Raw genomic sequence first — 23,188 nt, 5'->3', positions numbered from 1 at the left:
AAATTGAACCTGTTTTGAGGACGCTTCGAATGCCGCGGGGCCTACACAGAGAATGGGGCGTCCGATAGCAATGATGGTCAGCGGTGTATCTCATCGGTAATGTAGCCGAGCTCGGGGGGCGTGGAGATGCGGCTGACCTCAAATTTGGGGGAAGATTTCGGGCTCGTTTCCATTACAAGCAGCCGCCAAGTAGAAAGAAAGTTGGTCACCGTGATTACGACGCGGCCATTCTCGCTGTTGGAAGGGGGAGCCAATCCATTCATGTTGGCGCTGTGAGGTTTGAGAAAATGTTATCATGTGATTAGAAATGGAAAGAGTGAAAAACAATTACATTTATCAACCCAATTCATCACAATGATAATAAAATTGCAATTTGTGAGTAAAGTGAGCATAAGAAAAGAGAAATTGTAGAATACAATGCATCATTTCAATGCTGAGCCACTTTGCAGCGAGTGATTTAATAGATTTTAAGTAAAATGTAATCTTGTATTTAATACATTGTTATCTTTCTCATGATTGATTGATATTATGTATTTCATTTTAATGAAACAAAAAGCATTCAATTAAATCGTACACGCACTCCAAATTTTCTATCGTCCAAAAATGGTTTAACCTTATTCCACCCATGATACAGTTACCAGATCGCTGAGATATGATCAGCTGCCATCATCACTGTTACGGTTACATCAGAACGGCCGTGTGCCTGACGCGTGAAGCGTTTTACAAACTCCTGATCCGTATCAGTGCAACCATGTACTACTGCCACCAGCTCTTGGCCTCTCGGGCCGCCGTTGTCTTTCCCCGTGTCGCTTTTCTTGAGCGCTTTCCACCATCGAAACCGTCATCGTGTAACATCATCCATCACGAACGAAACTAACCACTCCATTTCCCGCCATCTCCTACACCTGGGTCAGCTGTCATTGTCCTCCAAATACGCATACGCCGTTTCTGCCGTCATAGAAAAAAGGTTGAATTGAAAAACGCTGTTTCTTACGCCCCTCCCTTTCCCCAGTAGTGGTGCGTATCCAATTGGACACCCGGTGATGTAAATGATGTAAAAGCGCGCAAAGGTGCTGTACCGATAGAACGAACCCGTTAAAAATGAGTTCCAGTGGACGATCTTTAGAAAATGGTTAATTGTTGGGCGTTGGCTTTTTAGCGCGCCGTGTTCTTTTACCACTGTCCACAGACATTATGGCTCATCATCTCAGGCTCTACACGCTGCTCGGTGAGTTTAAATGTATTCCCTCTGCTGACACATCCCATACTCAGTTCCGAGGCCACCGAACCTGCCACATTACGCATGCTTGCAAGGTGAAAAGTAATATAAACAAGCTCAAGAATCAATCCGTTCCCATCCGTTGGCCGCTGCCAACGGGAAATGCGTGGACTTTCGCCCGCCCTGCGGAACCTCATTTGTAACCATTTGTGTGACAGATGGGAATGGTCTTTGCCGCTCCGGAAACAATGAATCGAAAACTGCACACGAAATAAAGCAAACCTACCATCATCACAGCCTTCCAGGGCAAAGTGTAGCAAATAAACAAATGTCACGAAAGCGATCAACCAAAAAAGAAAAACATAAACACAAAAGCCCGTCAGAAACTTTCTTTCACTTTCAACACACTGTGGTGGAACTGTGGTTGATCGCGGGGAACCACGTATGAGGTCGCGTGTTTATTTGCATAGCGACAAGTGGCTGTTGTTGATGTTGATGCTGTCTCCCGGGTCGTACGCCACGGTCGCGGTCGGATGAAGGTTTGAGCGCATAAAATCTTCACTCTGTGTTGGAAGAAAGCATTAAAACAACAACAAACTAATACGATCGACTCCACTCTGCATCTCTCACACAGCGACTGTGATCTGAACTCGACCGGTCACTCAACTTTCCCTACGCAATCTTCCCCGACGGGGAAGGAGATATTTCGAAGAAAGAAAAAAAAACCATCGCGAACGCGATGTGAAGGCGTTTTCACTCCCCGGGGAACCGGTTCACACGCGGAGGGGGGGAATAAATCTCCAGAGCTCGAGACATGTACGGGCCGAAAATAAATCGATTCCCGCCCGTCCGCCGGTATGCAAAGCGCGAGAATCGGTAGGTGGAATGCACCGCGCGTGTGTGTGCGAATGCTTGTTGCGGCAGGGCAACAAAGTGGTCGGGAAGATTTCTCTCAATAACTTACACCGAAATCCCAACCACGCCGAAGCGTTAAAGTATCAGCCAACGGGGGAAGAAAGAACAACCATCCGACCATCCGGTGATCGTACCCTGAAGAGGCTCGCGCAGCTAAGTGTCGCTCCTTCAGCGTCTGATGATAGTGTTTATCTTCCCAGTGGATAGGAAAAAAACATTCTTTCCCCGATCTTGTTGAACGATCACGAACCAAAAAAAAGCAAAAACGGTGCGGCCTTCATAATTACGTACGTTTATCAGCTGTCATGGTTATGTTTCTTTGGGGCTGATTTCGAAAGAACGAAAATCTTCCCCGCCTAAGTGTTCTTAACCGCCTGCAGCAAAGCTTCTCTCCCTCATTCAGCATTCAGCAGCAAAACAGCGTTCGGATCCGATTTTGATAGGGCCTCTTCCGTTCGGGAGTACGGCGTTTGCTAATGCTGGTTACAGTTACTTCCCTCACTGGGCCTGTGCGTTTAGGCTTCCTCCGGCTTCCCGATTGAATAGTGATGCTTAGGCGCACTTTGGAAAGGGAACTGCCGAGGCTGGGAGCGAGCTAGAATTAGAATAAAGACATAACAAGCGCGGCGATACTTCTCACCCGCAGTAATGTCCGTCCGATTAGAGTTGAAGTAACGACCGATGGGATTGTAGCTGCGCGAAAAAAAATCGAGCTCTCACAATTACTTGAAACGTTAGTAGAGAAGCAGCACCAACCTCCAATTGATTGGTAGAAGTGTAAGCATCGAAAGATTTAAATGAGTGGTAGGAGAGGAATGTTTTCAGACATTTTTGCTTTGACTGTTTTTGAGTGTTTGAGTGCTATTTGTTGATGAATGTGGTTGTCGAGATGTGTTTAAGTGCCGTATTTATTAGGAGAAATCAATTTCTTTACAATTGAGTGTAAAAATAATGCAATTTAAGAGTTTTACATAAACAAAATCAACACGAATCGCTGTAATTTGTACATTTTACTAAAAATTTAGCTGTTGGGCCATCCATACCCAAAATGAAAAATATGCAACATTTTCACAACAGCATTTTAACAACCACACACACAAAAAAAAACCGCAAGAATATATCTTGCAGGAGCAGCAAAAGGAACGCCAAAGCAAAAGACGCCAAACCGCCGCGGGAAAAGGTCAATGGCACAGCGGAGCAAGCAAACACCCGCACACACACGTAAGCGTATCCGAACGACGGCGACGACGACGCGCTTAAAGACGGCCACCACCGCGAAGACGGTTCATGTGAGCCCATTCGTGGGCAGCAACGCGTTCTTAGGAGGTGGAGAGTGTGAGCGCGCGTTGGCCCGGAGGAAGCCAAGGTTACGAAAGCTTCGCCATAAAGTGAGATGGGTGGGCGTACGAAGCAACTTGCGGAAGACATGCGGCGGACGAGATACAGGCATAACAGAAGCAGCAGCAACAAAAAAAAGGAAAATTGTGGCTGTGTGAGTATCTTCTGGAGAGATGAAGGGCTGCGTTTAGAGCGCCGTAAAGGTAGTTTGCACATTTTTCCTGCCCGCTAGAACTGTTTCAGCATGAACTTGAAACCGCAGCATACGCAGCATCCGTAACTTGAACACACCCGGGGCCGATACAAGGCGATCGCTGGCATGGCATGCCCGTGGACGATCGCGCTGACACCGTGGCCTCCAGCGTGCTATGTGCTTGGTGTGTCGCTGCGTGTTATGCGTTAACGTTTGACAATTTTGACAGCTGTCAGGTCCACCCGTAAAAGGAACCGAGGCCGGACCGGAGGAACCAAATTTGCAAATTCAAATACAGCCTGCAAGCATATGGCAATCCGTGTACAGCGACACACTAGATCCCCACACAAACCCTCGCATAAGGAAAGCTGCGTCTGCGACTGCACATGTGTTATTTCCTTCGCAAGTACTATTATTACACCAAACCAGCGTTCTTATCGCGCGCGCCGTGAAAAGTTCAGCGACTTTTCGCCTCACTCCCATCACTGCAAACCCTTTCCAGGCCTAGCGTTGTACTGCCGCGGTCCGATTTTGTCCATGAATTTTCCACCGTTCTGCTTCGGCGTTTTTTTTTTCCTCGAGTTCCAAGCTTTTACGCAAGAAGATGATGGTACGTTCGGTTGGAACGTCCGTTTCGTTCCAGCCACTCCCCACAGCCGCGGGTTGGGTCGTACCGGCCGTGCAAGGTTGTGTTTGTGTGACGAAGCGATCTTTGCCGTCCGATCTGAGGGGAAAAATGGAAGAATTGGCTTTTCCTACCCATCCCGGCGTCGTCGTCGTCGTCGTTTGCGCCTTGTTGGGACGCTGTAGAGGTAACGAGCGCGATACGCCGCCCAACTCGGAGCTTGGCCTGCCAGCTGAGCGAATTGACGCACAAAGAGTACGGGCGTTATTTTTTTGTCTGTTACTTTGGTTTGCCTCTTTACGGTAGCCCTCAGAGACGTTCGAGTGCGAGAGAGCTTGGAGCCATTCTTCGGGCTTTGTTGAGCAAGATAAATGTTTAGCAAATCCAATAGGAAAAAACATTCGACCGATCGGAACGTGAGGTTTTGTTGTTACTCGCGATGGTATTTCGTTGACATTTTTATGCGCTCCCACCGACCCAGAACACACATTCAAATTCGCTATTTGCCATAAGCGTCAAACGTGTCCATTAAAGGGGAGGAAGCCAGTCCGACTGAAAGTTCTACGCAACCTTAGCTCCCGGATCTTGTAAGGGGTGGAAAAGCTGAGCGGCCTGGGTCGCGTGTGTCTGAGCACACATCACGCGGGACGCACCACATTCGTTCCATGTGACGCTCCAGGTGTTTACAGTTACGTTTCTTACCCTTACCACGCGAAGAGAAAAAGATAGTGATTTAGCGTGATGTTGCAGAGACTTTTGCAAGAAGCACTTCAAGAAACTGGTCGAGAACGGCGATCAAGCGATGACTCACTGAGAGAACATGACCCTACTGTTAGTAAAGCCACACGTGATATTCTCGTAAAAACATTCTCGCAGATGTCAGCAAACATCGGCCGAACGTCAGGGCCAGCTGGTAGGTAGTAATACAGGCGCCACGGTGACACGTCAAACGCGTCCCTCTTTGCCTCGCTGCTCGAAGCCTACGCTACCCACCTAGTAAGTCACCAACCAGCGGCATACCGACTTGGTGATTCCGAAAAGTATAGACCATCTGGAGTAACAGCAGAGCGGTGGATTTAGACTTCACTCTGCATTTTTGTCTCTCTCTCTCTATCTCTCTTTCTCTCTCTCTCTCTCTCTCATTTTTTTGTGGGCTGCTTACTCAACCTAGTATAAACAACCGGTAATTTACTGGAAATCACACGACCACCATTCCGGCCGACTTGCGGTGCTCTCGTTTGCTCTTCCCGCAACACAAAACTTCGTAGAAGTCGCCGTGCTGTGTGGGGATTTGTGCCTACCGTGGCACGTTCGAAGCGCCTCAAAAGCGCCGAAGCACGATTGAACGGCTCTCAGCCGACGCCGATCGTTTCAAACAGTTCCTGCCCGCCGTTCCTACTGCTGGCTAATTTGTCTTCCGTTCCGTCACTCGGGGACTCGGGATCGCAACTGGACGGACGGATTGAGACGCCACGAAAGCCACAGCTCGCTCCAAAATGAGAAGACTTTTACTTTAATGGGGTTTGGCCCCGCTTGTTGGCCCCAATTCGACCCGGTACCCGCGTCTCGGTCGTTGTCCCAGTCCCGCGGGTATGTGCTACCGGTGTTTGTTGTTGTGTCATGTTTGGAAATCTTCATGCCCCCAGTTTTTTGCCGAAACTAATAAACAGACGAATCATAAAAAACATTAAAATATTTAGCTCCTCATCTGATATACCCAGTGGTAGCAAAATGATCGCGAAAGTTTTATGCACACTGAGCGAGCATCATCAGAGCGGGTTCTTTCGCTCATTAAAATAGGTTTGCAATGTTTGCTGCTTTCTTCTGGCGCAAACGATTAACTCACGGTCGAGTGTGATGATGGTCAGGAAGGGTTGTTTTTTGCATTGCAAGGTAAAGCTGTTTTTTTGTTTTGGTTTTGCTTATACAGCAGTCTGAACAGTTTGAACGGTGAATGCCAAGGCAGCCGCAAGATAAATTGCGTGGGAATGTAAATGCCAACGGTAAGCGCAAGCGAAAACAATGGTACGTATTGGAGCAAACGATAGCTTCATGTTGTTGCGTTTTTTTGTTTTGTTTTGTTTTTGCCTATCGTCAATGATAAACGATCGTACGCAAAGTAGGTTAAATCGTTTGTGATAGGCAGCAAGGGCAGCATACTGCCGAGGTACCGTTCGTTTGATGGCGCGAAAACAAGAAGTGTGTGCATCAAAGCAACGAATCCGGTTCGAAGGACCAAACCTAGCAGCACGCTGCCGTTCGGTACGCTACAGCAGGAACGGGTGTGAAAATTCTAATCCAAAAGCCCGTCCAATCAATCTTCCAGGCCAATCTAGCCAATTTGAAGGCAAAACCTAAAGCTGAACTGGTCGCAACTGGACATGACATAAGGTATCATTCGCCGCGAATTGAAGGCAATTGAATGCGCTGCTAAAAATGAGCGACACGTTGCAGCTGGCCGATGCACTAAAAACCGCTTCCCAAGGTCGTAAACGTTACCCGTGTGGAACGGCTTTGGATGGCCGAAATTGGCGGCACCGTTGCAAAGCAGAAATAAAGCAAACCTTAAAACAAACACAGTTTGTGACCTCACGGTGTGGCCGGCACAACTAAAACAATTTGACAGCATTATTTTGACAGCAGTTTGGTTGCGGTTACCAAAGACGTACAATCTTCGGCAACCGGCCCGGGTCCTGGAACCGGTAAGGGAGGCATAGTTTCAGATTATCAAACCTAACGGTGATATCACTGCCCGTTGGAGTTGCACAGTTGCATAATGTAGCCGTTGCAACGTTTCGTGCATCGCTGGATTTGGTGAGAGCGGGTGTGGTGCCGCAATAGGAGATCGATCTGGGCTCCCTCCAGTTTTCTGATCGGCTGTTAGGTCCGGAAAACTGGACCTACGATAGGTCCGCATTCCATGCATCCAAGTTGATAGAAAACTGGAATTCTATCCTGTTTTGGGTCCCTCTCTCTCTTTCTTGCTATATCTATCTCCGTGCAAGATGCAAAGATGTCACACGCCCGTTGGCAGTTGCCATTTCTCGGCGTGCAATGGTTGTGTAGTTCAAGTGCAAGTCCCACCGTACGCCTTCAGCACATCTCGAGGCCTGCCAACGCATCACATTTGCGTCTTGCTGTATTGCATTACCTGTGCATGTTCACTTTGACATTTGTTACTCTGGAAGTGTAGTGGGACAGCCGCGCTCGACTACCTTTTTTTTGCACGATCGATGAAGCAATCGGATTTGTGCCGCATTCCAGTGAAATGATCGATGATCGTGAGAGTGTAGCAAAGAAGCAATTTGTTGGAGTGGAAAACGCATGCATCTTTGTGTTTGTTTTGATTTGACGTAGGCAAATTACTACTAAAAGGTTGACTAAGATGTGTTTATTGCGTTGGGTTGACTTCTTAAAGAGTCGATGGATAAGGTTGGCGTATTTTGACGGTACATTTCTGGAAGCAAATACCACAATGAACGTCGTCTTGATGGTACAGCTTTGGACAATCGTCACAAATTCACTTTCCGAGGATGTCGCAGTCATAAATCGGAACCTCGACGCAGACACACTTCCTCTGTGTCGCCGGAAATGTCAATTTATTTGCTTCCCATCCTTCAAGGACCTTACCGTGACATCTAAACCACAACTTCAATGCGCAAAAGCGAAACCATCTTCAGCATTGTTGTAGCCTGTTTTGTTTCCTATCTTCCTAGCTTCCTATTTCTCCCTCTATTCCTTCCACCGACCGGGACGGAAGTTCATTAGTATTCTTTTGTGCACTTCATCATCTCCTCAGAATGCGCGTAAAGACAAAACAGAAACGTCACACAAACACAAGCACAACGTTGGCGCTGGTCGAGAGTGCAATTTGTTTGCTGTTCGAGTTTGCGCTAGCCTTAATTGCAATGCTTCGGGACATATTTGGGTCCGAATGGAGTGGAATTTAATTGAAAGCAAACAAACCGCCGACGCCAAAGCGCACAAAGCGCGTGGTCGTAAATGTGGGCCGCGTAACCGGACGGGTGAGCCGTTGAGGGTGAAAAAACATACACCCAGGAAAGCGTCGAAACGCATCATTTACTTATTCAGCATTTCAAGGTGCACCGCCTAATGAATCGCGACCGAATCGCGACCGAATCCCGTTTTTTTCTTTTTTCAAATATTTGTTTGACATTCACTCTCAGCCATCGTTTGCAAATGGATTGGAGCAGATCGAACGGCTTTGTACTGTGATCAGTATGCCCGAAAGGTGTGGTTGACGCAACATCATTCAACGTATTGATCGACTAAAAATGAAAGCATTTCACACAAAGCAGCCACATCAAACCAACCGAGAACCGAGCCCATAAATGCAGATGAAAAAGCTTCTCTCAATGTGCCAGCATTGCAGGTTAATTGAAACGGACAAAATATACAAAATCAGACACACACAAGTACAAACCCCGCACAGATGTGTTGCAGGAAGTTGACCAGTAGGCAAGACCTTGCCTTTGTTATGCTGTCTGTCTGCATGTGCATTCCGGGTTGGCGTTATATTCGGGTGAGCTATTGTTTACCTAGGGCGGGCCAAGGTTGACGCGTTGCTTAGAATTTAATTTTATAGCCCTTTGTTAGGGGGTTTGTGTCTCGCGTTGTGTTTAAAAATAGAATTTAAGATACAATTAAACTGGCTGAAAAATATGCATGATGAAGGTGACTCTCATAACTCTGAAGGTTATTAGCAGACACCTCACTGCACTATAATTAAAGCCTAATTCCATTAAAAGAAAGCTTTAATAAGCTTTTTTTTTTCTTCTTCTTCTGCACATCCATAAATGAAACCGAGCAAATCATAAAAATCAGAAAAAACATTATCGCGACGCATTAACACCCTTTTTCCCTCCGTGTGCGCGTGTGCGACGCGAAAGTGTTCATTTCATTTGCGCCAGCGTGCTATTAAGTCAACCTCTGCCACCCTTCTGCGTCTAGTACCGACTGACTACTCACTCACGCAAAAGCTGTTCGACTGAGCGCTCAATTACGGGTGCACAGTGCACCAGCGTTTGTCAAATATCTTTATTTAAACTAATTACCCACAAAGTACGCGCCCTAAGGTGAGGTAGGTGTGTCTGCTGGTGTTGTGTGGCTTTCTCAGGGCTCAGTCGAAAGGTGGCCGCGTGTCGACACTACCCTACCCAGACTGCGAATGCTTTGCTCCCACGCAACTTTCCCTGCGCGGCTCGGCTCGGTTCGGCATGTCGTGGCAGGTTGGTTTCCCATGCTCCAGATTTGTCACCACTCTCGCTCTCATCTTTCACCGAAATTTGGGGATGCACTTTCCAGCGTGAGATGCGGTGCGTGATGATTGCACACTTTATTGCCATTTGCCACCATCCATCTACCCCCCTGTCTCTAAGCTCAATGAATCGTTTAACCGATTTGAATCGGGCTGGCGAGTTTTATTGCCGGTTTGTTTGAGAAGTTTTTTGAAAAGTTTAGCGTCTCGGGCTCATCCATACATTCATTGGCGGTTGAATATCGCTCTTCTCCGCCGCCCGTCTTTATGAACACTTCCCGCACGCACGCATGCACCCTTGGGCCATTGTTTCAAGGTGCAATTTCGGTGCCCGCACCCTTGGCACAGGCACGGCCGCGAAAGCGGGATGGAAAGCAACGCAACCGAGCAGGGTGCGCGAACGGTCTACGGTCGGTGCGCGAATTGATTAGAAGGTTCACACAGGGCGGCTGAATTGCCCTTCCGAAATCGTTTTTTGTTTTAAGGAGAGAGAAAAACAAAAATGGGCGTCACAAAACACGAACCGGCGCGGTTCGTCGCCGTACCGCACAGTGAAGTCTTTCGTTCGGGTGTATGCATTCGCGCTCGAAGCTTGATGCGCTTCGCGAACGGCTACGCGCGTACGCCCATCGTAGGGGAGGGAAAGGGCCACCCTACTTTTTGGGGTCAAGCATCCCCCCCCCCTCGATCGTCAACAGTCCCCCGGCCTGCGCAGGTCACGGACAATCGGACGACGTCGATTGACGATTCGCTACGGGCGTAAGAAAACAACGTAGGAAGTCTCGGTTGCCTCACCGTGGCCGCTGCGACGCGACACCTGGACACGGAGCCCTTTGCAGCGGGCCGCTCGATTGAAACGAGGCCACGCTTGGGACCGTTTTGCAGCCAATTTCCGTTTTTTGGGGGTTTGTTTCAGCGCTGTGAAACACGCACACACTGTGCGAAGGCGGAGCGAAGGGTGTTGGAAGATGTGTGTTGCAAGGAAAGTGGTAACAGACGGCTTCGCATTTCGTCTCGCGTATTGCGTACAGAGCCGTCCGCGTACGCGCACATCGAACGGCAAACGGACGTTACGACGTACCTGTGACTAATTTGCTTTCCACTGCCGCGCTTTTCTCACCTTTCCACGTGATTTCCATAATGCAGCAGGTGCCAGCCCGTAGCAGTAGGAGTGCGGGGATCGTGTCATTTACTTTTATTATGACACCTTACGTGAGACAACTTACATACTCAACGCAACGCATTTAGACTGTGCTTCCTCCGATTCAAAAGTCTACTTTCTTTCGCTCGTATCACCACCGTATCGTGTAGACTCGCACAACAAAAAAACCCTTTTATGCGTTAGCCAACACACCTAGCCAAACTCCCCGCGAGACGATTAGTTCCGTGGCATTATGCGCGATGATGTAATTTAAATACTGAGCCTGGTTATCGCATTACTTCAGCACCCTTGTTGGTTTGTTGATTTACTTTCTGCGGGGAGCCGTTTTACCCGCTTTTCTAAAGATGTTTGATTATCTACCCACCAAAAACCCTCTCCCAGGTGGATTCAGGTCAATCAAAGGGGTTCGGTAAGGGGGTTGATGCCGGGGGAAACGAAAAAATCTCGGTGTTAGTAGGTCATACTGGAATTTAAAATAATCAACACCTCCCCTTCCCGGCAGCTAACGAGCCGGTTTCGGAAATTCGAACTGAAATAGAAAAGAAACAAGCAGGCTTGGAATATAATGAGTGCTGCACCGCAACAACAAACCCCCCTCCGAAAAGCTCACCTTCCGATCCGAACCGGCAAACGGCAGGGAAATTTGGACAGCATCTTCCCAATCGAAACAAGCCGACGAAAGCAAGCCCGTTAGTCGCCGGCCAGCTCAAGCAGCTCATCTTCTACTGCAGCAGCTGATCTTGCGGCTAGCGCGGCGGCCCAATACAATCGGCCACTGCCCTTTCCCGGGCACCATACGGTACATACGGGAATAGGGTCTGCGAGCGTGGAAAGGAAACACTTCGCGCACATCCACTTGGTGGATAGGAAATTCCAGCGTTAAATAATATAAAAAAAGGTTTATTTCTTTCCACGGCCCTCGAAAACAGCCGTTACAAGCACGGTAAACGGTTTTGATGGGTGATCGATCGATCGATCGAAAACAAAACCCAAAACTCCCCACTCCCCTGGTATCCAGTTCCGATGGGGGCCATCGCCGGAATTCGATACGATCGGGTGGAGTGGAAATATTGGCGTTTGGCGTTTGTGCTGGCTCGTCCGGGGGCCACGCTAGCCACATTGACCTCGGGCCATCGAGGGCGTCAGGTGAATGAGGGCTGGCAAAAAGGGAAAAGCGATCCGGCTGCCCTGCGCTTGCTGAACTTGAACACTGCCAAGGGTTTCAAGCGAGCTCGGAATGGCTAATGAATTGCTAATCGAACCGTTTCGACAGTTCGTTGTGGTGCGGTGATTTCGTTTCTATTTGATCACAAAGCGTTAGGGCGGGAAATTATGGAAATGAAGGAAAAACACTATTTTTCAAAGATTTTCATGCTTTAATTTGGAAAAGTTAATCGGTCTAATTGTGTATTCGTTGGAGGGCAGAGGTGAAAATAATGCCATTATAAGGGATCGTTAGCACAATCAAGTATTTATTAAAGCCGGATGTGGTATTAACTTTATTATAAATCAGTGAATGATACAGAAAATCATGTTGATCAATTTAAAATAAAAAAAGCAAAAAGTTAAATCTAACAAGAATAAATCGACCATGTAAACTAAACCAATACACATGTAAGGAGCCCAATGTTGCTTTCATATTTCAACACACCTTTTGCTTTTTCCGATTAGAGTTTCGCCTTTTAAAAACCTGTTTTGCTTTGAAATTAGCAATCCGACCGTAAATTAATTTACTTTCCATACCCCCCCTTTAACCTTAACCATCGATCGAACTTTTTCCTACTTATCCCTGCCACTCGCACTCGCACCGAAAGCACCACCGCCCCCAGCCACGGGTCCACCGATAACCGAAAACAACGCAACGCAAACAGCACTTTCATCCCATCAAAAATCCATCAATTTCGCTCGAAATCGACGAAATGGACAACGCGCACCAACGCCCCTTTTTATGCCATGCTCAATCATAACCACCTGAATCGGCTCCACAGCACACACACACACGCTATGGCTCTTGGGACATTCACTGTCTCGGTGCTGGGAGAGCCTTTTTGCCCTTAGGGGCGACAAATTTAGACTCCTATAGCTGGGGAATGACATTCAACGCGCCACGCCACGATGAATGGGGCTGAACCAGGGGTGACGAAGCAACGCGCGAAAAGAAAATAAAAAAAAGGATGCAAACGAGCAATAGGGACCGCGGCGAGGGGAGACATATTTGTGATGAAAGTTTTCGGAAACAAACAAAATCGCGAACGTGCGGCAACCACGTCCGGGGTGGAATGTGTGTAACACTTTCACTGGCAAGTCTTGGTACGGCAAGAGTTTGGTGATGAAGCATGGGAGACAGATGAGGGTGGGGCAAAAGGATTCGCGAGGTAAATTTATGTCGGCTTCTGTTGGAGACATTTTTTTTTGTGACGCGAGAAAGTGATGCTGAGATTGATCACATTATTAATGGCTGTTCGAGCTGACAAGCTTTCAATGATTGTATACGATGTGTTTATTGTCAACACAAACAACACAACACAAAACTCTTGTTGTTTAAACAAATGGAAGCGTACCATTTGCCTTGAAATTAATAAAGAAATGATAAATAGAAACCTTCAGCCCGGGGTGACCGGGTAAGCGAACGGAGCGATCGTCCGTTCATTGCAAGCAGACTGTCCGTGTCGCGAAATGGTAAAAGACGGTGCAAATGCAGCGCTAGCACAAAGCGAGCCATCCCGGACTGTGCAAATGCAACCCTTTTGCAGGAGGGAATGGTCAGGAAAACTGGGCGATCACGGTGCTCGCACCGTGCTGTGGTAAGCGTTCCAGTGCCGGTGTGCCGGTGGAAGCAGAAGATCCCGCGGGAACGGGAATGTAGAAGAGAATCAACAACAGCCACTACCACCAGTGCAGGGCAAATAATCATCATAAACCGGTATGGCAATAGGGAACAAAAAACCGATGAGATGGCCCGTACCCGTGTACGGATTTACAATTAGCGTTAGACGAGCAACCAGAGATCGGCGGTCTGGGGGGTTGGTAGCGATTGGGAAAAATGAAGGGAAGGGAAAAGTGTGTTACGCTTGGGGGAAATGGACACACGGTGGTTTGGAACGCTGCTGGTCGCACTGTTTGCCCGTCGTTTATCAAGACGACCGAAAACCGGACCATCGGCAAGACGTCCAGGAAACGCAACCGCCTGGAATCGGGACGGATCATCGGGACGGGCTGCCGGGCGATGAGGATGATGATGATGATGCACCGAGAGCACCGAAGACACATTTGGTCGAGTTGGAAATGTTGTGTTGCCGTGTGTTAGACGTGTAAAAACGAGAGCCTAGAAATTCATGAGCTAAATTGTGCGAACTAGAAATGTTATTTATTTCCGTAACCATTTGAAAACAAATTATCAGCTTTTTTGCCTCTAATTAGTGATTTTTTAACGTAGATATATGAGTTCATTAAATTTCATTTAATATGTTAGGATTTTTTAGCTTTTAAGCTTTCTTGTGACAAAAATCAATTTCTGTCAACAAAATCATTACTTTTGATGAAACCTTTGCATACATTTGGGCGCTAACGAAGCAAGCGCTGCATTTTGCATATTTTAGCGCTTCAACACTTTCTGCCACTTGGCTAATAAGAAAATCTTGAACTCCTATAGCTGGACACTTTCATTATTCAAACCAATTTCCAAAGACACTTCACCGCCTCCACCCGTCCACCGATCGATCGCAGGTCGAACGTTATTCGCTTGCTCTCGCCTCTCCCCGCCTCTTCACCACATATCCCACATGGCTCGTGGCAAAAGGAGCGGGTGATGGGTGTTGTAAAACAATAGACACACTTTCCCATCTAATTACCTCTTTTACATCCTCACCCGGTACCCGCCACCGCACGATCGACGTGAAAGTGACGTTAGGGGTTGCAGTGAGTTTCAATAAGCAAAAAAGCACAATCTCATCCGCCGGCTCCTCTCTAAAATCGAAAGCAGAAGCAGCACAGAATTTGCGGGATCAAATAGAGAGAGAGAGAGAGAGAGAGAGAGAGAGAGAGAGAAAAAATGCAAACGAATGTAATTAACGGACCAAACGGACCAGGTGCAGGGTGTTCTGTGGCTGCCAGGAAGTGAAGCGAACACACACTCGCTGGACAATCATCCCACCTACTCGGGTAATATTTGTTGCAACTCAGAGCTCCCCACACTCGACTGAGATTGGTTTACTTTGTCCTGGGCTGCTTAAAAGTAACGTTACACACCCGTTGAAAGCCATTTTGACGGACAATGCAAATGACGTGTCGTGCAGTGTGAAGAAGGCAGCATCGAGGGTGCTTTGGTGCGTTCTACAGTAGCCTGTTGTGATGCACAAAGAACAGAAAAGTCCACTTACGGAGGGGAGAAAGAAACGAGTCGCTTCATCTCCCTGCATGGTGTCTTCCGCATTTCCACTCAGCCCGTGCAACTCTCACCACTCGCACACCGGGCAAAAGCTGCACCATCTTCAGGCAAACCCACCCTGTCCATCTTCTGTGTGTGTGTGTTTGGTGTGCGGATCTTTCTAACGGCATCTTTCGTCCACAGTGTTGTGGTCCACACGCAGCGCAGCAACTCATAACTGTACGTGATAAGGCGTGTAAATTGTGGCATCCCCCGGGTTGTGGCAGCACGCAATGGCATAATTTCTTCATCCGACTGCTGCCGAGCATGCGTCGGTACGATAACGGATGCCTTCGGTGTGCTGCGGCGGCTGGCATGGCGCACCGTGGGGATGCCGTCGTACGTGATTCTTGCCAGGGTCATCGGCAACGGGGGTTTTGGGCAGCTGGGAAATCACAGCCATTTAGCAGGCTCATGGGGCCGAGAGGCTCAAAATGCAACAAACGCAACAGTCATGCGTGCGTTTATGTGACAGCTCAGCAAACGGATTCGCTGGAAAGGTGTGTGTGTGTTTTACTCATCAGGCCTGGATCAGGCGAGCTTTGACGTGCACCGTTTTGTTGGAGCCATGTTGTTTATGGTCACGTCAAAAGATTAAACTAACGCGTTTATATCACCCGAAGTAAATGGCTTTAAAATTATTCAGTTTAAAGTGTTTCTTGAAGACGAATGTCTAAAGTCTTTCAAACCATGCAGGTGAAAGTGGAGCCTACGGTTGCATACGTGTAGAAAGTGATGATCTGTACCAGAAGAGGAGACTCTCGATGAACCAAAAAAAGAACTTTGTAGAGACAATGTGTAAAGCTTAATCTATTGTGCTTTTTTTTGCTAAGACTTTTTGCCTCGGTTACAAACTGCATCTTGCATTTACTGCACCGCTGCACACACTCGCCGGAGCGAGTTAAGACTGGTACGTTACTTCCACGCCACACGATAAGATCTAATCCCATCTAGAGCTGGAGCCGTCCATCAGGCTCCATTGTCGAACGTCCAGTCCAGTGTGGACTGATTGAAGCATAACCCACAACCAAACTCACGAAATGCAGCGTAAGATGCATTCCGAAAGGAATGGAAACGTTTTGAGTTTTCCTTTTCGGTACAGCGGCTTCCACCAGCCAATCGATTCGTTGATGGCGAGGCAGAGGAACGAAAATCCAAACCCCCCTCATCCCATCGACGGGCCCAACGGTACCACGGTATGCCTCGAGAAGTCCCGATTGCGCAACTGTGCGACTGTGGGTTTGAGCTGAAAGGAGCATAAAAGTGAGCTGTGCGTCCTGCAAACGGCAAACGAAATCAAGCACCTCACTCAGCTTCTCAGCTTGCGAGCGGGCGAGTACGCTAAGAAATGTCATGATGAAATCAACCGAACGGAATGTCCATTCCGTTGCGCCTAATGGATCGAATGAATGGCCCGGAAGGGTGTCGGATCATTACAAAAAAAACCGAAGGGAACGTACCCAGGCACCACCCTCCCGTAGTTGGTGGAAGTGGCTGAGTGATTTAGTCAAACGCTCTTGGGGTGACGAAGCTCTCCGGAGAACCGGAACCGGAGATGAAGCCCCCATTACGCCGTGATGGCCAAATGTGTCCCATGGGGAAGGGGGTGGCAAAAGTGTACGAAACTACGGCACAGTGGCACAGTTTATTAGGGAAACCATTCTGCGCTAAAGTCTTGTCACAAATTACCCTAAAGTGTGTTGTGTGTGAAAAATGAAACATTAAAGTTTTATCACATTTTGATTGATTTTTTTCTAATCATCTACCTCGCATGTTCTTATTCTTCACCCTCTTTTAGACCCCCATCGGTTCTGCATGGTATGGAACTGCGCAAAATGAGTACGGCCAAGCAGCAGCAGCAGCTCCAGCAGCAGCATCAGCAGCAGCAACACCAGCAGCAGCGCGAAGATCGACGATACTCGATGCCGCACGGTATGCACGGCACGCTACCACCCGGAGCAACGGATGATCTGCACGCGTGGTCCATCTATCGGTAAGTGGTACTTCACACCCGCCAGCATAGAATGGAGGTGTTGATATATAAAGCAAACAAAAAACTGGAACGAAGCGAAGTGAATCTCATCGCTGTGTGTGCTAAATTCTAGGCCGACAATTAACCGTAAGAACGCCTAATTAATTTGTATCGGGACTTTGTTTTGGAAAGGGTAGTTCTTTTCCTGGAGGAGAGCTATGCGTTGTGGAATGCTATGTAAAAGTAAATGAAAAAATGTTGCACAACATTGAAAAAAGGGGACAAAGAGAGCGAAAATCACATCCAACAGACTTCATAACATGACGGACAGAAAAACGGCTTTAAAAACGCATTAAACCAATAGCCCCACAATTGCTACATTTTCCGACACCTAGATCGAACCAAACCCTTTTTTCATCTAGGCAAAAAAATAACAACTCACCCCACCGCAGGCCGAATGATCGTTAATCGAGCGGGAAAACTGATCATATGATACCAACAGGCGTGCGCGCGCGCCACCGGATCGCATCCAATTGAATTGCGCAAATCGGGGCGCGCACGAAACGTGCCCGTGTGTGCGCGTGTTAATGACGCTACACTTTTCCCGATCTTGTTGTCCGGTCGAAGGAGGGGTGGGAGAGAGTGGGAAAAGCCACCGGCTAGATGTGGTACGCACTGTAAGCCTAATCGATTCGTGAGCAGTTTGGCTGACCTGGATTCCGAACGAGCTTGTTCGAAGCCCTTTTTTAACGAGTTACATCGAAACTTCTAATAAGGTTGCAGCAGTCTGTGTTTTGGATGGGCGGGGAAAAAACGGCAAGGGCACGGCTTTTCTTACGCGTTTGAATGTCTCGCTTTGTCTCTTGTAACGCAACTTGAACGGATCGATTGCAAAACGGTTCGGCGTAGTTCTTCTATGGGAGGCCCGTGCAAGGAGAACAGACCCAACCCGGTGTAGATTGTCACCTTCGACTCCATAGTTGGGATCGATTGTTGCAATCGTACGGCACTAACGCGTGGCGGTCGCATGGTCTCTTAAATACTTCAACCCCCGGCAGCAGGCAGCCTAACCTTGCGCGTTTGCAACGCCTTTAGCAGTGCGGTGCTGTACGAAAAACTACGCCAAGTCTAATTTCAAGCCCGTGAAAGCATTTCCGTCGCGGCATTCGGGGACCTACCCTAGCAGCCGTATCGCCCACAGCTGGGCCCACCGTTTACCCAGTACCTGCGTGACCTTGGGCGGTAGTCATCGACGCCTAAAACCTAAAACTATGCCACAAAGCCTACCCGCCAGCGGAGAGTGACGCTAAAGTGCAACGAGCCAACCTAATGTACGCCTCATCAGACGCAAAAGGGAACGGACATTGTGCAATCCGACAGAGCGTATGTGTGGCTATAGGGTGTACCCGAAGGCAGTGCCGCGCCGTTGGAATGTAAAAATGCATTGTGAGTGTGTTAAGCCGGCCGGTTGTTTATTATTTGCCGTAGAGAGCGCTGGCAAGGTTTTACGAGAGCGTGCTCCAATGACTAGAACCTTGATTGTACTTTACGTTGCGTGACTTGCATGCAAATCTTTGCAAGATAATGCACTTGCCTATATGTGTGTGTGTGTGTGATCGCCAACTTCAATTAATCTTTTGTCCCGTTTTTGTTTTCGATTCTCCCCATCACAGCCAGAACCTCAACTCAGACTTTGCCGACTCGGCGCTCGGCTCGTCGGACAAATCGCCCAAACCGTACGCCTCCCAGTACCATCAGCGAGACACAGCCATCCTCAACCATCCGCGCTATGGCCCGAAACAGAACCCGATCAACAGCAACATGTACACCTACCTCAAGTTCGGGCTGCCGCGCGTCTTCCCCCCGAACGGTGGCCAACCGATGGCGAACGGACGGCCGGGCCGGGCCTCCTCCAAAGCGAACGGACGGGGCCGGGTGAATCGCGGATATCGGGACAGTACCGGGCCCGGGCCCGGCTCGTCCGGCTACGACAGTAGCGACAACGAAACGAACCGCGGTCGTGTGCCAGCTAATCTAAGGTATGTGGTGAGGGTATGGGGGTTTGCAACGGCTCTGTTACTTTTGGCACATGTTCTGAACTCTCGACCAAAATATCGCAAGAACCTAAGGATCGATGTTACAGATTTGTATTTGTGTTGATCAGCTAACCATGACTTGCCTCCTTCTTGTTGAGTTGTAATATATATCAAATCCATGAAGTCCATCCCTGACGTTTGTGCCTCAGATGTGTCTGCAATGTAATAATCCTTTAAATCACAAATGTTACACAAAGTTCAGAAATTGTGCCCAAAGTATCAAAACTAGTGAACCATAACTACTAGCCATTGTTGTTGAATGCAAGGTGCATCTGTTTTCAAATCCAATTTCATCTTTTTGGAAACAATGTCAACAACATTTCATTCAAAGTCTTCGCTTCACCAAGTCATCTCACTAATTCCTTCCTTCTCGAATTGCAGAAAATACCGCAGCGAGTCCGATTTCCGAGCGATCGGTGCCACCAACACGTCGCGGCCGAGTTCCCGTGCCCAGGGCATACCGCTGGCCGCCCTCAAGCAAGCGAACAGCCGCGCCAGCATAGCCGGCACGCACGTCTACAACCCGTACGCGACGAACCTGCGCCATCACAACCTGCGCTCCCAGAGCGAAGCGGACCTGCTGGCCGAGTGGGACTACGACGATTCGCCGACGTACGGCGAAACGCGCCTCTACCCGGAGGAAGCAATGTACGCCACCCAGAGCCGGCGCCACTCGATGGCCGGGCTGGTGTATCCCAACATCCAGGTGCACTGTTTGGACGTTCTTCCCGGGCTGCGTGGCGTTTCGCTCCAAGCGAAGGCGGGCGATCTGTTCGCGATCATGGCGACGGCACAGCGCGAAGGCACGGCACTGGTCGAAGCGTTGGCCGGCGTGCGGCAGCGTATGGCCGGTGAGATTCTCGTCAACGGGCAGCAGGTGAACAGGCGCATCCTGCGCCAACTGTGCGGGTACGTTCCTGCGCTCGATGCCGCACCGCTCGATCCGCGCATGAGCGTCCAGAGCACACTATCGTTTGCGGCCGCCCTGCGCGGCCCGTACGATCGAGCCGATCTGAAGGAACGCATCGACATACTGGTCGAGGACCTGGGCCTAACTGCTGTCCGTTCGGCGAACGTATCGCGCTTGACGCACTCGGAAAAGCAAAGACTGAACGTAGCCTGCCAGCTGCTGACGCAGGCATCCATCCTGCTGCTCGACCAGACCACCATCAACATGGACATCTTCGACACCTTCTTCCTGGTGGAGTACCTGCGGCAGTGGTGCAGTGCCGGCCGGATCGTCATCATGACGCTGCAGCCACCCACGTTCGAGATCCTGTCGATGTGTTCCGGCGTGCTGCTGCTGTCCGGTGGCCGTACCGTGTACTCGGGCAGCCGGGCCGACCTACCCCGGCACATGGGTCAGCTCGGGTATCCGTGTCCGCCGTTCAAGAACCCCGCCGACTACTATCTGGATCTGGTCACCCTGGACGATCTGTCGGCGGCGGCATTGCTCGAGTCGTCCGCGCGCATCGAATCACTCGCCAACTCGTGGGATCACGTCAACTCGGAACCACCGCTAGCGGCGCCCGTTGCTAATCTGCCCGAGCCGACGCGCAGTGCCGGTTTCTTCAGTCAAATCAACGCGCTAGCCAAGAGGTAAGGATGGTATTTGTCGAACGATCTGTAGACGAAGAGGGAATCTAATCACAAATTAATGATATGTTCTTTCTACAGATACATGACGTACAAGCAGCCAGGATCGCTACTGACCTGGATTAGCCGGCTCATTCTTGCCGCCGTTCTGTCGCTCCTCATCGGCTGTATCTTCTGGGATGTTCCAGCTTCCGATCCTCAGCTGAACCTGAACGATCGTCTTGGGTGAGTGGAGTCTTGGGCTTAATAGGATCTCTTACAAGGAGAAGATCGCTAACGACGAGATCTTTCATTCTCACAGCTATCACCATTGCATGATGATGGTTGCACTCTGGCCGCTACTACTTCTACAGATACGAGACGTACAGGAGGATCGTAGACATGCGGAGAAGGACCTCAAGCTAGGCCTGTACGGTCGCTTTCTGTACATGATCATCCAGAGCACGCTGAGCGTGATGCCGAGCCTGTGCATATGGCTCGCGTACCTGCTGCCCGCACACAGCATGGCCGGACTGTACTCCTACACCACCAACAACGATACCGGCATCTATTTGTACATGGGTAAGTGGACACTGCAGTGCATACGATGCTCTGTTTGTTGCCTAACCAACCTCCGATCATCTTCACAGGCTACATGCTGCTCTATCTAATGGCCATACAAACGATAGTGCTGTTCATCGCTCACCTGGTGCCGTGCGGCGTGACCGCCTCGATAGTGACCACGCTCGTCCTGCTGACGATGGCCGCCGTCGGTGGCTTTGCCGTGCACGTCGCCAACGTGCCCGACTATCTGCGCTGGATGGAGCTGGTAGCGCCGCAGAAATGGCTCACACCGCTGCTGACCGAAAACGAGTACAGTGCGGAAACGCTCGCGAGCATCACCAGCCAGCAACAGTGTCGAAACAAACAGGTACTAAAACAGGATCACTTTAGTCCTACAGGAGCCAAACGGCTCACTAAAACCATCACTCCTCTGCGCTCAATTCCAGGTTCAGTACACTGAGATTATCGTGCAGCAGCCGTGTCCACCACCGAACGGTACCTTCGTGCTGGCCGACCATCAGCTGCTGCCGCGCGATCATGTCCTGGATGCGGCCGACATGTACACCTCGACCGTGCTGGGACTGCTGCTGACCTGCATCGTGTTCTTCGCCCTTACCATGTTCGTCTTCCTTCTGAACTGCCAGTCGTTGATGCGAAAGAAGAGCACGGGCCGTTCCGGGAAGCGTGTGTAATGGCAAGGCCGTTAGAGAGGGCCCCCGTTGAAGCATTAGACTTAAGCCTGCAGGATGTAAAAGTGCTAGTTAATTTTATTCCTAATTATCATTTCCCCCTGATACGACCCTTTCGATCCATTGCCGCATACGAAATGGTGCAGGGCGAAGGAGCTTCCCGTATGATACAACCGTCCAGATTAGGTGGTATGTTTCGCTTCCGTCCTTTCATTATGTGTATTATGATGTTTTCTATTTTTAGCGAAATAATCAAGGTAGCAGTTTTCTTTTTACATATATACATATACAGCCAGCCAGTTGTAACCGACTGGTAAGCTAGTGCATAGGGACGACGAGCAGCTGTTAGCTAAGTAGTAGAGATCGATTTTAAAGGTTCTAACGTAGATGACATGGAGATAGTGGGAGTAGTAGTTAGGGGCCAGCATATCTACGCAACTGGTTCGTGTTACGTGCTAGCGTACGCGTGGCATTTAGGACGATTTGGGAGGGCAGCGGCAAAGTAGGATACATGCATTAGACAACGGATAGAAATTGAATGAGTAACATTTCTTTTAAATTAAACGACAATGATGTACGAGGGAAACAATACCTTAAGGTAACAGAACCAATAGTTCTGTTCTGTTAGTTGATGACATTTCTTCTTCTTATTCTTCTTCTTCTTCTTCTTCTTCTTCTTCTTATTCTTCTTCTTCTTCTTCTTCTTCTTCTTCTTCTTCTTCTTCTTCTTCTTCTTCTTCTTCTTTGTTGATCTGATGACAGTTGAGCACGTTGTGCTTTGCTAGATGTCCCCAATATTTCTTTAGAGAGTTCAATGCTTGTAAACACCTGATCTTCAAAACATCCTACTGGTGGTAGTCCTCTGAGTCTCGTACTGAACCGCTGAATAACATCAAATGCAAGTACAACTGGGGCAATCGGATCTATCATTCTTACAAGCTTAGCAGGCAGACCAGCTCGAGATACAGTGCCTCATGATAGCTGAGATCCGCTATCGGAATGGTTTCCAATGATCGATCGATTAACAACGATCGTATGTGTGTTGTATGATTCATCGATTAACTGAGTGTTCGTTCTACCTACTTCCAATCTGTTGCAAAGAAGAGCCTTACAACATCCCTTACATTAATTTTATA

The 23,188-nt window shown here is 48.9% G+C and overlaps 1 protein-coding gene across 4 annotated transcripts in view; it reads left to right on the top strand.

Moving 5' to 3' along the window:
• Window positions 1–22,643, top strand: part of LOC1281063 (ATP-binding cassette sub-family G member 8) — a 31,843-nt gene extending 9,200 nt beyond the window's left edge. For all 4 annotated transcript variants that reach the window (XM_061643290.1, XM_061643288.1, XM_061643289.1 and 1 more), the window contains exons 3-9: window positions 16,955–17,149; window positions 18,802–19,167; window positions 19,606–20,823; window positions 20,902–21,045; window positions 21,122–21,381; window positions 21,450–21,730; window positions 21,810–22,643. In XM_061643290.1, coding sequence (XP_061499274.1) covers window positions 16,977–17,149; window positions 18,802–19,167; window positions 19,606–20,823; window positions 20,902–21,045; window positions 21,122–21,381; window positions 21,450–21,730; window positions 21,810–22,055 — 2,688 coding nt within the window. In that variant the 5' untranslated portion in view covers window positions 16,955–16,976 and the 3' untranslated portion in view covers window positions 22,056–22,643. The remainder of the gene's footprint in view (window positions 1–16,954; window positions 17,150–18,801; window positions 19,168–19,605; window positions 20,824–20,901; window positions 21,046–21,121; window positions 21,382–21,449; window positions 21,731–21,809) is intronic.
• The last annotated feature ends 545 nt before the right edge of the window (window positions 22,644–23,188 follow it).

The sequence above is a fragment of the Anopheles gambiae genome, chromosome 2 (genome assembly GCF_943734735.2).
Source record: "Anopheles gambiae chromosome 2, idAnoGambNW_F1_1, whole genome shotgun sequence".
In the NCBI taxonomy this organism is placed as follows: Eukaryota; Metazoa; Arthropoda; class Insecta; order Diptera; family Culicidae; genus Anopheles; species Anopheles gambiae.
This window is presented reverse-complemented; position numbering and strand designations above follow the sequence as displayed.